The sequence below is a fragment of the Scyliorhinus canicula genome, chromosome 3 (assembly GCF_902713615.1).
Source record: "Scyliorhinus canicula chromosome 3, sScyCan1.1, whole genome shotgun sequence".
NCBI lineage: Eukaryota > Metazoa > Chordata > Chondrichthyes > Carcharhiniformes > Scyliorhinidae > Scyliorhinus > Scyliorhinus canicula.
The window spans coordinates 219388230-219402588 of NC_052148.1; the positions used below are offsets into that span (position 1 = coordinate 219388230).

The window sequence follows — 14359 nt, forward strand, 5'->3', positions numbered from 1 at the left end:
GTTTGGCCGGGAGGGGGTTGGTGTGGTTAGATGAGCTTGAAGGATGTCTTTTGGAATCAACTAAAGTAAGAAAACTATTTTAAAAAAGAAATAGAATTCCATTATTCAGAATTCCAAATCTCTACATAGAATGACGGTCACCATCCCCAGCAATGTTACCAAAAGGCAAGTAGTTTCCTACTGAGCAACCAGGAGCAGCTACCCAAGTAAATTCAGATTCGGGTGATACCAATTGCTGTTGCACATGACTGTGGGTGCTTACACTCTCACTCACTTGTGCAATTTTCTAATACTTGTCTGCATGGACAATTCCTGAGTCCTGAGTGCAGAATTGGACTGCATGTTACATGTTACTGCTGCTTTCTGTTTGTAGGTGTGCAACAGCCTCACTGCCTTGTTGCACTGCTGCCAGAGTCCATGTTGCCCCGAGCAGTTGTGCAGTTTGGTAAATTTGACATTACGCTATTTTTCACTCCTTATATAAATGTTAACTTCCTATTTCTGGAATCGCCCCAGCCCCATAACGAGATACTTAGGAGGCCAAAATTAGCAGAGTGCGGAAAGATGCACACCGCTAATTCTGGCCTCCTAAATATCTCTATTTAATCTCATAGATTCAGCTGACAATGCCTTAAGATCTTGAATTCCCTCCCAAAACCTCTCTGCCCCACTTTCATACTTTTTAAGGAAGAGTTCCAGTTATGGGGTAATTTAGCGTGGCCAATCCACCTAATCCCCCCCCCCCCCCCCCCCGCCCGTTTGTTGGTACTGAGAGGAGGGTACCCTGTTTCTCCAAAGCAAAATTAGTGTTTGTACCATTTGGCCTTGAATAAATTTTTTACTATTTTAATAAAAAGATATGACCATTCCACCTACCCTGCACATCTTTTGGCTTGTGGGGGTGAGACCCACGCAGACACAAGGAGAATGTGCAAACTCCACACAGACAGTGACCAAAGCCCAGGATTAAACCAGGGTCCTTGGCGCTGTGAGGCAGCAGTGCTAACCATTGCGCCACCGTGCTGCGCCCCCCCCCCCCCCACTTTCACTCTTTATGATGCTGCTTAAAATGTACTTTTGGACCAAGCTTTTGTTCATCTGCCCTAATAATGTGTTAACTAACTGTATTTATTCCACGATTCTCCTGTGAAGCACCTTAGGGTATTTTACGACATTAAAGATGGTATGTAAAACCTAACTGTTGTCAACAACTCATCAGTGGTCTTGGCTCTACAGGCGACCATTTCCCTCCGATACCTTGTTACTGTTCATGCATGTGAGCCTTGAGGGTGGCAGCTTTGAACATTCCCGATTAGGTGGAAGGAACAATAGGCAAGCCTAAACCTGACCTCGCCTCATGTGTTTAATACACCCGTGCGTGTGCACGTGGTACAGAATCGCAGAGCTGTCACCGCGTGAGGCCACTCAAACCCATCGCACCCATGCCAGCTCTCCAAATGAGTTCACCATATGCCATTTCACTGCCATTTCTCCGTAATCCTGCATCATGGTAGCACAGTGGTTTGCAATTCCCGGCTTGGGTCAGTGTCTGTGTGGAGTATGCACATTCTCCCCGTGTCTGCGTGGGTTTCCTCTGGGTGTTCCTCCCACAAGTCCCGAAAGACATGTTGTTAGGTGAATTGGACATTCTGAATTCTCCTTCTGTGTACCCGAACAGGCGCCGGAGTGCGGCGACTAGGGGGTTTTCACAGTAACCTTATTGCAGTGTTAATGTAAGCCTACTTGTGACAATAATAAAGACTATTAATATCTCACATTTCAGATGACTGTCTAATTCCATTTTGAATGTTTCAATTGAACCTGCATTCGTCACACAATCGGGCCGTGTACTTCAGATCTCACGCGCATCTTTCAGAATGATTTCTAAATGGAGGTTGGGACCAGGGTATCCGGCTGTTGCCCCCCTCCAACTCAATCCCCCCTCCAAAATTCTGAAATACGGATGGAAATTGCAGCATTTCCACTATTGCCGATGTACGGTCCATTAACTCTGCATAGACCAGAGTCAAACCTGCGAACCCATAGGCTTGAAAGCCTCTGCAATACTCACTGGTCCAATCAATTGAGCATCATGGGAGCATTGAAGATTACTTTTCAGAGTTTGGGAATTTACATTCACTTAAGGGAGAATCAACTCGAAGATGTAAGTCAATTAGTATGCAAATAGTTTTGAAAAACAAAGAGCCTTGAAATTGTGCTTGGACTGTGGGGATGGGGCTGGAATGCTAGATTTCCTTGAATGAATGTGTTAGTGTAAAAAATCTTGAATTTCAAAGCTATTGATGCAGACTGTATTGTTCTCTTATACTAAAGCAAAGGTTAACGATGAAGGAGCTCAGCCCTCTTTGAAGGTTAACACCCTGGGGCCTCAGTTTGAGAGTGGAGTCATTGTGAAGATCACCAGCACTGAGCCCCTGCTGGGCAGGCAACAAATCAAGGTAAATGTATGCCCTCGAGCTAGCTTCTTTTAAAACCGGTTCTCAAGACGGCCTGTGAAACTGTTAACATTTTGTCCGCGTCAAAGTGGCTTTCTTAACATTTAATCTTTCCCCCTGGATAAATGGGTATTGCAACTTGATTGGGAATTAGTGTGGGCTTCCGAAATGTTCTTTCTTTCCAGTACAGTAAAAGTATATTTTTAAAAAGAATCCCTCCACTTACCCCTGTGTCTGATTTACAAATTTCCCGCTTGTTTATATTTTGGCCCTCCAAAAAGTTTGAATGAGAGCCTTGTTAATCAGGCTGATGGTCAAAAAATTGTAACAGTGGTGCAGTGGTTAGCATTGCTGCCTCATGGCACCAAGGTTCCAGGTTCGATCCCGGCTCTGGGTCTCTATCCGTGTGGAGTTTGCACATTCTCCCCGTGTTTGCGTGGGTTTCACCCCCAACAACCCAAAGATGAGCAGGGTGGGTGGATTGACCACACTAAATTGCCCCTTAATTGGAAAAAATGAATTGGGTACTCTAAATTAATAAAAAGGAAAAAAAATTGTAACGGCTCATAAGGTCAATCTTCTTTAGAAACGTATAATTTAATTCCAAAGTTTTTGTTGCAAATCAAACCGATTTTACTTAATATTTTATAAAAAGCTTTCAACTCCATTTCTTTTTTTAAATTCCTTCATCAGAATGTGGACTGGGGCAAACGTCAAATCCAGCCCTTGCCTGCTGCAAAAACCAATTCAAATTGAATCCAATTCATGGTCCACAAGAGAGACATACCAGATACAGGCATCACGCCTGACCTCATGCACGCCTTAACCAAAAGGGCGAGAAGCGATTTAACTCCATTTCTTATACTTGCAACACTGTATAAGTAAAGGCGAAAGATTTGTACGATCTGAAGAGAAACCACTGTGTACTGCAACATCCAGGGATGTAATATGAGGAGAGATTGACTAGGTTGGGATTGTTCTCGCTGGTTTTCCAAAGAATGAAGAGTCATAGAGACTTATAAAATTTTAACAGGACTAGACAGGGGAGATGCAGGGAAGATGTTACCAACGATGGGTGTGTCCAGAACCAGGGGTCACAGTCTGAGGATTCAGGATAAACCATTTCGGACAGATATAAGGAGATATTTCTTCACACAGAGTGGTGACCCTGTGGAATTCATTGCCACAGGAAGTAGTTGCTGCTAAAACTTTGAATATATTCAAGAAGCAGCTAGATATAGCACTTGGGGAGACTGGGATCAAAGGCTATGGGGAGAAAGCAGGATTAAGCTATTGAGTTGGATAATCAGTCATGATCGTGATGAATGGAGGTGCAGGCTTGAAGGGCCTAAAGGCCTCCTCCTGCTCCTATCTTCCATGTATCTATGTACATAGCTCAGTAGGCTGGGCACTGTAAACTATGAAGGTACTCCAGACTTGATCCCAGCTCCTTGCTGAGTTGGTCAGTCTCAGCAAGGACCATAGTAGTGGTGTTAAAACTGGCCTGGGAAAGTTGTCAGTGTTTTCATTTCCTTCCAGTAACCTGTGCTGACAGTTTACATGTATAAATGCTGGATATGGGGGAAAATGTAACAGCTGTTCAGGATATAACTGGGCATAGACAAGAAAGTAAGAGTTTGTTGATATCAGCCAGGCAGAAATTAGATTATTACAGTTGACCTCGAGGTCTCTGAGGTACGATTCTTGCTGCTGGGTATCCATCGCTCCGTTAATAGAAGATATCGACATCAGTTCAAGGGTCGTCTACGGCAGCCAGATGATCGTTTAGCCCACCAACACGAGGGAGAATCTCTTTGATAGACTTCACCGTGTAACTTTTCCAATCACTCTTCAAACATGTACAGCCCCTGATGACAATACAGACAAAGAAGATTAGTGGGCTTGATTCTAATCTGAGGTGGGTTTGCTAATATCAAGGGGGCAACAGTAGCCATGTTATAACAGGACTCTGGGCTTGTGACCTAAGGTGGCGTAAACCTCTTTTAGACAACTGCTGTATAACCTGCCAACATTCACTGGCTGGATGAACATTTGAAAAATTATCACTTGGTGTGATACCCCAGCAATAATCTAAATTTCTAAAGAATAAGGTAAAATAGGATCAAATGGAAGGGGGCCGGAGTGAGACAGAAAATATGGCAGTATTGTTAGCATTGTTTTCTTATTTCAAAACGTTTTTGATTACTCCTGTCTAATAAACTGTTTACTTTTCCTCTGAAGAATGCTTTGATGGAGACATCTGAGGTTATGTATGTGGACCTGCTTGAAGGAGATACGGAGGGACACGCTCGGTTTAAAACCCCTGCAGATGCACAATCTGTGATGAGGGCACACAGAGGGATACAGAGCAAGTACAACTGGAAGCTTGAACTTCTCTCAGGTCTGCGTTCATAAATTTTCAATGTCTGGTTTCTGGCACAAAATGTTAACTCCATGTCAGAAAATATTTTTAAGTCTTAATTTTATTGCTGGAACTTGGGAGTTATTCTCCAAAACACTCTATGCTGTGTTAAAATCTAATCTAGCCTTATGGGAAGAATTTCTAAGATTTTTACTGTCTGACATAGATACATAGAAGATAGGAGCAAGATAGGATTTTGGCTCTTCGAACGTGCTCCACCATTTATCATGATCATGCTGATCATCCAACTCAATAATCTAACCCTGCTTTCTCCCCATAGCCCATTCGCCCCAAGTGCTATATGTAGCCACCTCTTGAATATATTCCATGTTTTAGCATCAACTGCTTCCTGTGATAAGGAATTCCACAGGCTCACCACTCCTTGGGTGAAGAAATGTCTCCTCATCTCTGTCCGAAATGGTTTACCCCTGGTTCTGGACACACCCACCATCGGGAACACCTTCCCTGCATCTACCCTGTCTAGTCCTGTTAGAATTTTATAAGCCTCTATGAGACTCTGTGAGACATAGTAGACACAAATCATAAGAATTGAGCGAATTGTCTGTTGAGGGAATGTGTGAGAGTGGGTGGGTGAGTGGCAGAGAACGAAAGAGGCTGCAGCAACGAAGGTGGTTTAAACACCTTGGGATGGCATAGTGGTTAGCACTTCTGCCCCACAACGCCAGGCATCTGGTTTAATTCCGGCCTTGGGTAACAGTCTGCGTGGAGTTTGCATGTTCTTCCCATGTCTTTTTAAAAATAAATTTAGAGTACCCAATTCATTTTTTCCAATTAAGGGGCAATTTAGTGTAGCCAATCCATCTATCCTGCACATCTTTGGGTTGTGGGGCGAAACCCACTCAAGCACGGGGCGAATGTGCAAACTCCACACAGACAGTGACCCAGAGCCGGGATCGAACCTGGGACGTTGGCACTGTGAGGCATCAGGGCTAACCCACTGTGCCACCGTGCTGCCCCGTTCTTCCCATATCTGCATGGGTTTCCTCTGGGTGCTCCGGTTTCCTCCCACAGTCCAAAGATGTGCAGGTTAGGTGGATTGGCCTTTCTAAAATTGCCCTTAGTTTCCAGAAAGGTTAGGTGAGGTTACTGGGTTACAGGGATAGGTTGCAGATGTGGGCTTAAGTAGGGTGCTCTTTCCAAGGGCCAGTGCAAACTCGATGGGCCGAATGGCCTCCTTCTGCACTGTAAATTCTATGATTCTAAAGACCCCGTTTGTCTTTTTAACCAACTTCTCAACCTGCCCTGCCACTTCTGACTAAGTTGTGCACATTTACCTGAAGATTTCTTTGTTCCTGCATCCCCCTCAGAATTGCACCCTTTGGGTTAAAATTTTGCCAAGTGCCTGGTGGCCCCAATGCCAGAAGGGTTAAGTAAGTTAGCCTTGCTAAAATTGCCCAAGCACAACTCCTGTGTTATATGCTGTTAGGTTGAGTTTGAATGTGCATCCGGGAAGAGAGATGGGATTGGGAACTCGGTTCCAAGACTATTGGAATAAGTCAAATTGGATTGTTGCACCTGTCCAGTTTTCTGCTATAGCAGAAAGCCTTGGCAAAAGAGAGTGGGAGATTCTTTGTGACACTGAAGGGATAGATATCAACTGCACATATATAAAGGCTTTCTCCATGCCTGTGAATAATTTCTTAAACTATTCCAAACATTTTTAGAGTACCGAATAAATTTTTTCCAATTAAGGGCCAATTTAGCGTGGCCAAGCCACCTACCCTGCACATCTTTGGGTTGTGGGGTGAAACCCACACAAACACGGGAAGAGTGTGCAAACTCCACGCTGACAGTGACCCAGAGCTGGGATCGAACCTCGGACCTCGGTGCCGTGAGACAGCAGTGCTAACCACTGCGCCACCGTGCTGCCCAACTATTCAAAACATAAACAATAACAGCAACAGCACATTCCAACAAAACAGATTTCACAGTTTGTACATTTAGTCCCTCCCTCTCCATCCACCCCACAACGGACAGCTCCTCAAATATTGTCATGAATGGCCTCCACCAAACCTCAAAACCCACTTCCGACCCCCTTTAAGCAAAGTTAATCTTTTCCAAATGGAGAAATACGTTCAGATGCCCCAGCCAGGCCACAACCCTCGGTAGTGTATCCGATCTTCCATTCAAAATGATCCGTCGCCGGGTAATCAGAGGGGCGAAGGTCACGACATTGGCCCCCTCCCCCTCCAGCAGCTCCAACACTTCCGAGACCCCAAAGGTCGCCACCATGGGATCCGGCGTCACCCCACTGTCCTTGATAAAGTCCCAAACACCGCCTCCCAGAAGCTCCCCAACTTCTCACAACCTCAAAACATGTGAACGTGATTCGCCGGCCCCTGCCCACACTTCTCACACCTATCCGTTACCCCCAGGAAGAACCCACTCATCTGAGCCTTTAGTCATGTGTACCCTGTGCACCACTTTAAACTGAATCAAGCCCATTCTAGTGCAGGAGGAAGTTGCGTTCACTCGCCACATTGTCTCACACCAGAGCCCCGATCTTATCCCCCTCCCCAACTTCCCCTCCCACTGCCGCTTGATTCTTTCCACCAGCGCCTTACCCTGCTCCCCCAACCATCCATGTATATCCCCGATCCTGTCCTCCCCCACCTCATCTGAGAGCAGCAGTTTCTCCAGCAGCATGTACTCCAGTAATTGGGGGCATGTTGGTGTCTCCTTACCTGCAAAGTCCTGCACCTGCCAGTACTGTACCTAAACTCACCCCCCCCTCGGTAGCTCAAGCCTCTCCCGCAGCTCATCCAACCCAGCGAATTTTCCTTCCGAGAACCCTCAGCGACACCCCTCCTCCTTTCACTGCCTACAGATCCCATCCACCCCCCCCCCCCCCCCCCCCCCCCCCCGGGTTTAAACCTGGTGATTCTCGTACAGTGGTGCCAGCACAGACATACGGCCCAATTTAAAGTGCCTCCTCAACTGATTCTAGACATTAACAGTCAACGCCACTAACGGACTCCCCATATAATTCCTCAGAGCCAGCGACTACGGGACCATCATCAGAGCCCTCAAACTCAAGCCCTACAGGACTCCTCCTCCAACATGATCCACTCCCCCCACCCCAATCCACTTTCTCCACGTTTGCTGCCGAATAGTAGTGCATTAGGTTCAGGAGTACCAACCCTCCTCCCTGCCTCTGCTTTTGTAGCAGGGCTCTCCTCATCCTCTGCACCCTCCCTGCCGATACAGAATCCAAGATCAGCACCTCCACCTTCCAGAAAAAGGCCTCGGGGAGAAAAAGTCAAATAGGAACCTTGGCAGGACATTCATCTTTACCACCTGCACCCTCCCTGCCAATGTTAAGTGCAACGTATCCGCCTTTTAAAGTTTCCCCCAAACCTCTTCCACTAACTCTTTCAAGTTCCGCCTATGCATTGTGGCCCACTCATGTGTTACCTGGGTCCCCAGATACATAAACCGTTCCCTTGCCAGCTTAAATGGTACCGCCCAAGGTTTGCCCGCCATGTTCACCATGAACACCTCATTCTTTCTTTTCTATATTTAACTTATAGCCGGAAGACGCCCCAAATCTCTCCAACAGGCCCATAATTCTGTCCATGCTTTCCAACGGGTCTGACACCAAGACAATAGGTTGACTGCATACAATGATACCCGGTGCTCCCTACCCCCCTCACAATCCCTCGCTACTCAGCCGATGCCCAAAGGGCCATCACAAGGGGCTCTGTAGCCAATGCAAATAAAAATGGCAACAGTAGGCACCCCTGCCTCTTCCCCATATGCAACCCACCCCAAACCCATCTTGTTCATTCGAACACAAGCCATGGGGGATGAACCCAAGCCACAAATTTCAGTCCAAACCCAAACCTTCCCAAAACCTCATCAGATACCTCCACTCTACCGGGTTGAATCCTTCTCTGTGTCCGTGGACACAATCACCTCTACCTCCCGTCCCCCAGACGGGCTCATAATTACATTCAGCAACCTCCTAAAGTTATTGGAGAGCTGCCTCCCCTCACGATACTCATTTGATCTTCAGAAACCACATCCAGGACGCACCCCTACAACCTACACTTCAACATCTTCGGCAAGACTTCCACATCCATGTTTAGCAGCAAAATGGGCCTGTGTGGGTCCTTTCCCTTTTTTGGGATCAACGAAATCGACGCCTGAGCTAACAGCCGGCAGCTGCCTCACTAAACATACCCACCAGGTGGTGGGGGGCCAGCTCTGTCACAAACTACTTGTGAAACTCCGCTGGAAAAACCATCTTGCCCCGGGACCTTCCCCAACTGCATCCTACTAACGCATCCCCTCACCTCCCTTAATACCAACGGCTCCTCCAATACTTGCTTCTTCACATCCTCAAACTCTGGGATCTCCGACCCATCCAAAGACTGTCTCACATCCTCCGCCTCCCTCTCCAGCTCAGCCCGATACAACCCCTCGTAGAAAGCCTGAAAGACCTCATTTATGGGCAGCACGGTGGCGCAGTGGTAGCACTGCAGCCTCACGGCGCCATGGTCTCAGGTTCAATCCCAGCTCTGGGTCACGATCCGTGTGGAGTTTGCACATTCTCCCCATGTCTGCAGGGGTCTCACCCTCACAACCCAAATGATGTGCAGGGTAGGTGGATTGGCCACGCTAAATTGCCACTGAATTGGAAAAATGAATTGGGTACTCAAAAAAGATTTTTTAAGCCTGTTTTATCCTTTACGGGTCTGACACCACATCCCCCTTCTCCGCCTTTACCTGCAAGATTTCCCTTGACGCTGCATGATGCTGCAACTGGTGGGCCTACATATGACTCACCTTCTCCCCGTATTCATACTGCACCTCCCTCGCCCTCCGCAGCTGTCCCCCTGCCTTGCCTGTTGTCAACCGATCAAATTGCCCCTGCAACTTCTTCTTCTGCCAACAGCTCCGTCGTGGGCCCACCGAATATCTTCTGCCTGAAGAATCTAAACCCAAATTCTGTGTCCATAGCTCAAAGCACTAGGGTTGGGCTCACCCTCGTGCTCTTTTCTGTTGGCCCTTCAGAGGCAACATATACTTTTTCAGATTGAGCAACCAAGATAATACAGCATAGGCTGCACTATGCATTGAAATAAATGCTTTGCAAAGTTGTTACGGTGCATTAATAAATAGCCTGCACTATGCATTGAAATCAATGCTTTGCAAAGTTGTTAAGGTGCGTTAATAAATAGCCTGCACTATGCATTGAAATCAATGCTTTGCAAAGTTGCTGAGGTGTGTTAATAAATAGCCATGTTGTAAAACACTTCAACAGGTGGCATGGTAGCACAATGGTTAGCACTGTTGCTTCACATAACACCAGGGACCCAGATTCGATTCCCGGCTTGGGCCACTGTCTGTGCGGAGTCTGCACGTTCTCTATGTGTCTGCGGGTTTCCTCCGGGTACTCCAATTTCATCCCACAAGTCCCAAAGATGTGCTGTTAGGTAACTTGGGCATTTTGAATTCTCCCTCTTTACCCAAACAGGCGCCGGATTGTGGCGACTAGGGGCTTTTCACGGTGTCTTAATTGCAGTGTTAATGTAAGCCTACCTGTGACAATGAAGATTATTAAAATAAAATGTTTTAGATGTTCCTTAATTGGGCAGCTGCTTAAGGCAGTAAGTGCAGCAGTGGGGTGACACAAGTGGTTAGTTCTGCACCTCACAGTACCAGGGACCCGGGTTCAATTCAGCCCTTGGGTTGCTGTCTGTGTGAAATTTGCACGTTCTCCCCGTGTCTGCATGCGTTTCCTCCGGGTGCTCGCGTTTCCTCCGGGTGCTCAGGTTTCCTCCCACAGTCCAAAGATGTATAGGTTAGCTGGATTGGTTATGCTGATTTACTCCTCGGTGTCCAAAGATGTGTAGGTTAGGTGGGGTTACGGGATAAGGCGGGGGAGTGGACCCAGGTATGGTGCTCTTTCAGAGGGTTGGTACAGACTGGATGGGCTGAATGGCCACCTTCTGCACTAGGAATTCTGTGATTCTAACCCTTGGGCTCTCCTGATTTTGCTGTTCTTAGACAAGCTATGGATACTACAAATAGCACTGGGACCCAAGGGCGTTTTTACTGGGAAATTAGTCGTGGTTCCAGCACTTAGTTTCACCGATCCACCAATGGAGTAAGAATGACTGGATGACGAGAAGCTATAATTTAGTTCTCTTGTCACCTATCGACATTCGCTATCCAGGGTCTCAAATAAAATGGCTTTATGGGTGGGGTACAGAATGCAAGCCGGTCTCCAGGTGCAGCAAAGGTAGAGAATTGTCCAACAACTGAAGAAAAAATTTAATTTAATTCTAATCTTCAAATCAGAGGAGCAGGTCAGTGAGTATCTGTGCAGAGAGCAAGGTTCATGGTTGATCGTCTTTCATCAAAACCCTGTTCTAAAATGATTTTGTTGTTTTCATTCTTTTAAAAGGTGACAGTGAACAACGCTATTGGCAGAAGATTTTAGTGGACAGACAAGCAAAACTTAATCGACCACGGGATAAAAAGCGGGGCATGGAGAAGGTAGTTGACAAAAAACGTGGTCCTTTTGAGTATATTGAATGCAGTCAAAAGAAAATGCTCAACCCAATAATTGCGATATTGTCATATTTTTCCTCACTAACTGAACTGAGAAAAAGAAATAAGCTGTTGAAACCTCATTTTGTGTTGCAGTTGATTGTCAAAGCTGAAAAGATAATCGTGGCCAAGATGCACAAAGCGGGGAAGCACATACATTTCTCTGACGAAGACTAAAAGTGGTCACACCATGTAGTAAATTCTTTCCATTTCTGGATTATCTTACACTTTTAAGAATTTTAGCAGTTGTATAGTGAATACCGATACTGTTTGCAGTATCCAGGGAGATTCTAACGATCATACTCTTAAACATTCAAGTGATACGTTTTAACTTTCTGAACTTTCTATGTATTATGTAAATTTTTAAGTTTACGGTATGTCCTCATTGCTTTGGTGTAATGATTTAACAGCCATAAATCCATGATTCCCTTCTGGTATTAAAGCTGCTTAGATGCATTAAAATGACAGATGTGGTTAGATAATCATTTAAAGTGTACGCTTTCAAACATCGACCCAGAATTTTGCAATGTGAAACTGTTTAAAATGGACACTTTTTGTAAACTTTTGTTCATGTTCAAAAATGCCTTTTTACTTTTTGTCAGATCTACCCAAATATTTGTAAGTGGTTGATATCGATGATTGAGCCTGAGATGAAATAGATATGAAAATTGAACCAAAATAGGAGAATGTGATTTTTTTGTTGCAGATTCATAATGGCAGATCCTACAAGGTGACATATAGGTCTTTGTCTGCCCTGAGTTACATGATCTCCATTAGGGCAACACGGTTGCCTAAACATTGGGGTAGGGAAACATAGTCTAAATCTTCTGCTCCTGATTGCAACAACCTAGCTTCTGCTAGAAAGAGTACCCATGTAGTCGTGCAGTAGGAACAGTGGTGAGCTCCACTGTGAGCGCCTCCATAGTCAGCTGCCCACAAGGTTTGCACATGGGAAAAGGCAACATGATCAGGAGACTGCAGGCTCACTAATCTGTGCATCTAAGAGGGGGAGTAAAACAGTTCATTTTACATTAGTATTCTCACTCAATGTAAATTTCTTCTCCGGATATCGCTCTCTGATACCATTCTCATGGTGTTAGCATAGGATGTTACTGATGCTAAAGTTACATTTTAATCTCCAAATATTTATAGGTACACCAGAAGCCCGAGTCATTTCTCGCTTGTGCTTTACCAGGGGCTGGTTTAGCTCACTGGGCTAAATCGCTGGCTTTTGGAGCAGGCCAGCAGCAACGTTCGATTCCCGTACCAGCCTCCTCGGACAGGTGCCGGAATGTGGCGACTAGGGGCTTTTCACAGTAACTTCATTGAAGCCTACTCGCGACAATAAGTGATTTTCATTTTCATTTTCATTTCACTTGATGTGCTTTACTTAATTATTCAGTGGTGGCCTGGCTGCCATGAAAATTATCCAATGTATAAATGGGACAGTTTTTACACCATCAAGCATCTGAGCCAAAATTGCTTTCTAAAGTGGTCCTTGAATATAAAACTGATCTGTCGTAAGAGATAATCTTTGGCCCCCTTTTTCCTGAAATAAGTTCACTCTTTGTTGGGGTACAGTCTGTGGGTTTTTTGTCAACTTCGGGTACATCCCATTTACCTGACCCCACTGTTGATGACTTACTTAATTGAAGTAGGGGGTGGTGGAGAAGGGAAATGCCTCACAGCCGATTCTAATATTGTCTTTTTTTAAATAGATTTAGAGTACCCAATTCTTTTTTTCCCAATTAAGGGGTAATTTAGCGTGGCCAAATCACCTAGCCTGCACATCTTTGGGTTTTGAAGGTGAGAGCCACACAAACACGGGAGAATGTGCAAACTCCACACAGGCAGTGACCCGGGGCCGGGTTCGAACCCGGGTCCTCAGCACTGTGAGGCAGCAGTGCTAACCATTGCGCCACCGTGCCGCCCATCTAATATTGTCCTGAACTACCTGCACTTCTTACAGAGTTGCCGGATGGCAATCAGCCATGATTGAATGGCGGAGCAGACTCGATGGGCCGAGTGGCCTAATTCTGCTCCACTGTCTTATGGTCTTACTACTTTCTCATCCCTAATTGTAGCAGCTTTATCAGTGCTTTGGTTGAAATCTGTTCCATAACATCCAACTTCCTGGTCTGAACGATTCTACTCACTCCATTAATCGGCTGAGCCGGTAGAGAAGGAAGGGGGGTAACGGATGCCAATTTCTCTCCGCTACAGAAGTAGCCAAAAGTTGTTGCTGCTCATTTTTATGAGCATGTACCCTGGCTGTAGTGACCAGCAATGTGACATCTGCTGTCTTAACACTGCAGAAGGTCCACATCTAAAAACAAAATGTGGTTATTATTTCTGGACAAACTGCATGCATCACTGCTTCTCCAAAATCCATAAGCAAAAACGTAAGCAGAGTGAACCCCTTACCGGCCAACTGCCTCGGGACACAATGGAAATACATTCTCTGGATATAAATGTGACAGAAAAGGAAGCAGCAGGGGGAGTTGCCTGAGGCTGCTTGGGGTGTTTTGGTATGAATATTTTGAGACAATGGTACATGCTCTTTCCTGTGAGTTTTTAAATATGCAAGACTTGTCTCTGCATGGGGTGGAGACTTCTACTATGCAGGATTGGCTCACAGCATGTGGTCAACCTCCTGCTTGATGAATGAGGATCACTAGCATTTCACTGACCATTTTACTTTCAGAGGATACTTAATTGCCAAGTCTTTTAGAATGTCTTCCTTTGCAGTTCCACAGGCAACTCGTCAATGTGTTTTATCTTCAGTGGGTTGTTCACAGCTCAGAACTACTTCCTTTTTCACACCTCCCAAATTCTAGTTTCGTGTGTGAAATTACTTGTGAAGTCAAAATATAAAATGTAGGAAAAGATCTGGGTTCTCAGT

General features: G+C 45.6%; 1 protein-coding gene across 2 annotated transcripts in view; it reads left to right on the plus strand.

Annotated features, from left to right (window-relative positions):
- The window catches only part of larp7 (La ribonucleoprotein 7, transcriptional regulator), a 45342-nt gene extending 33206 nt beyond the window's left edge, over positions 1-12136 (plus strand). For both annotated transcript variants that reach the window (XM_038792194.1, XM_038792195.1), the window contains exons 10-13: positions 2335-2459; positions 4698-4857; positions 11312-11403; positions 11554-12136. In XM_038792194.1, coding sequence (XP_038648122.1) covers positions 2335-2459; positions 4698-4857; positions 11312-11403; positions 11554-11634 — 458 coding nt within the window. In that variant the 3' untranslated portion in view covers positions 11635-12136. The remainder of the gene's footprint in view (positions 1-2334; positions 2460-4697; positions 4858-11311; positions 11404-11553) is intronic.
- Positions 12137-14359: the final 2223 nt, after the last annotated feature.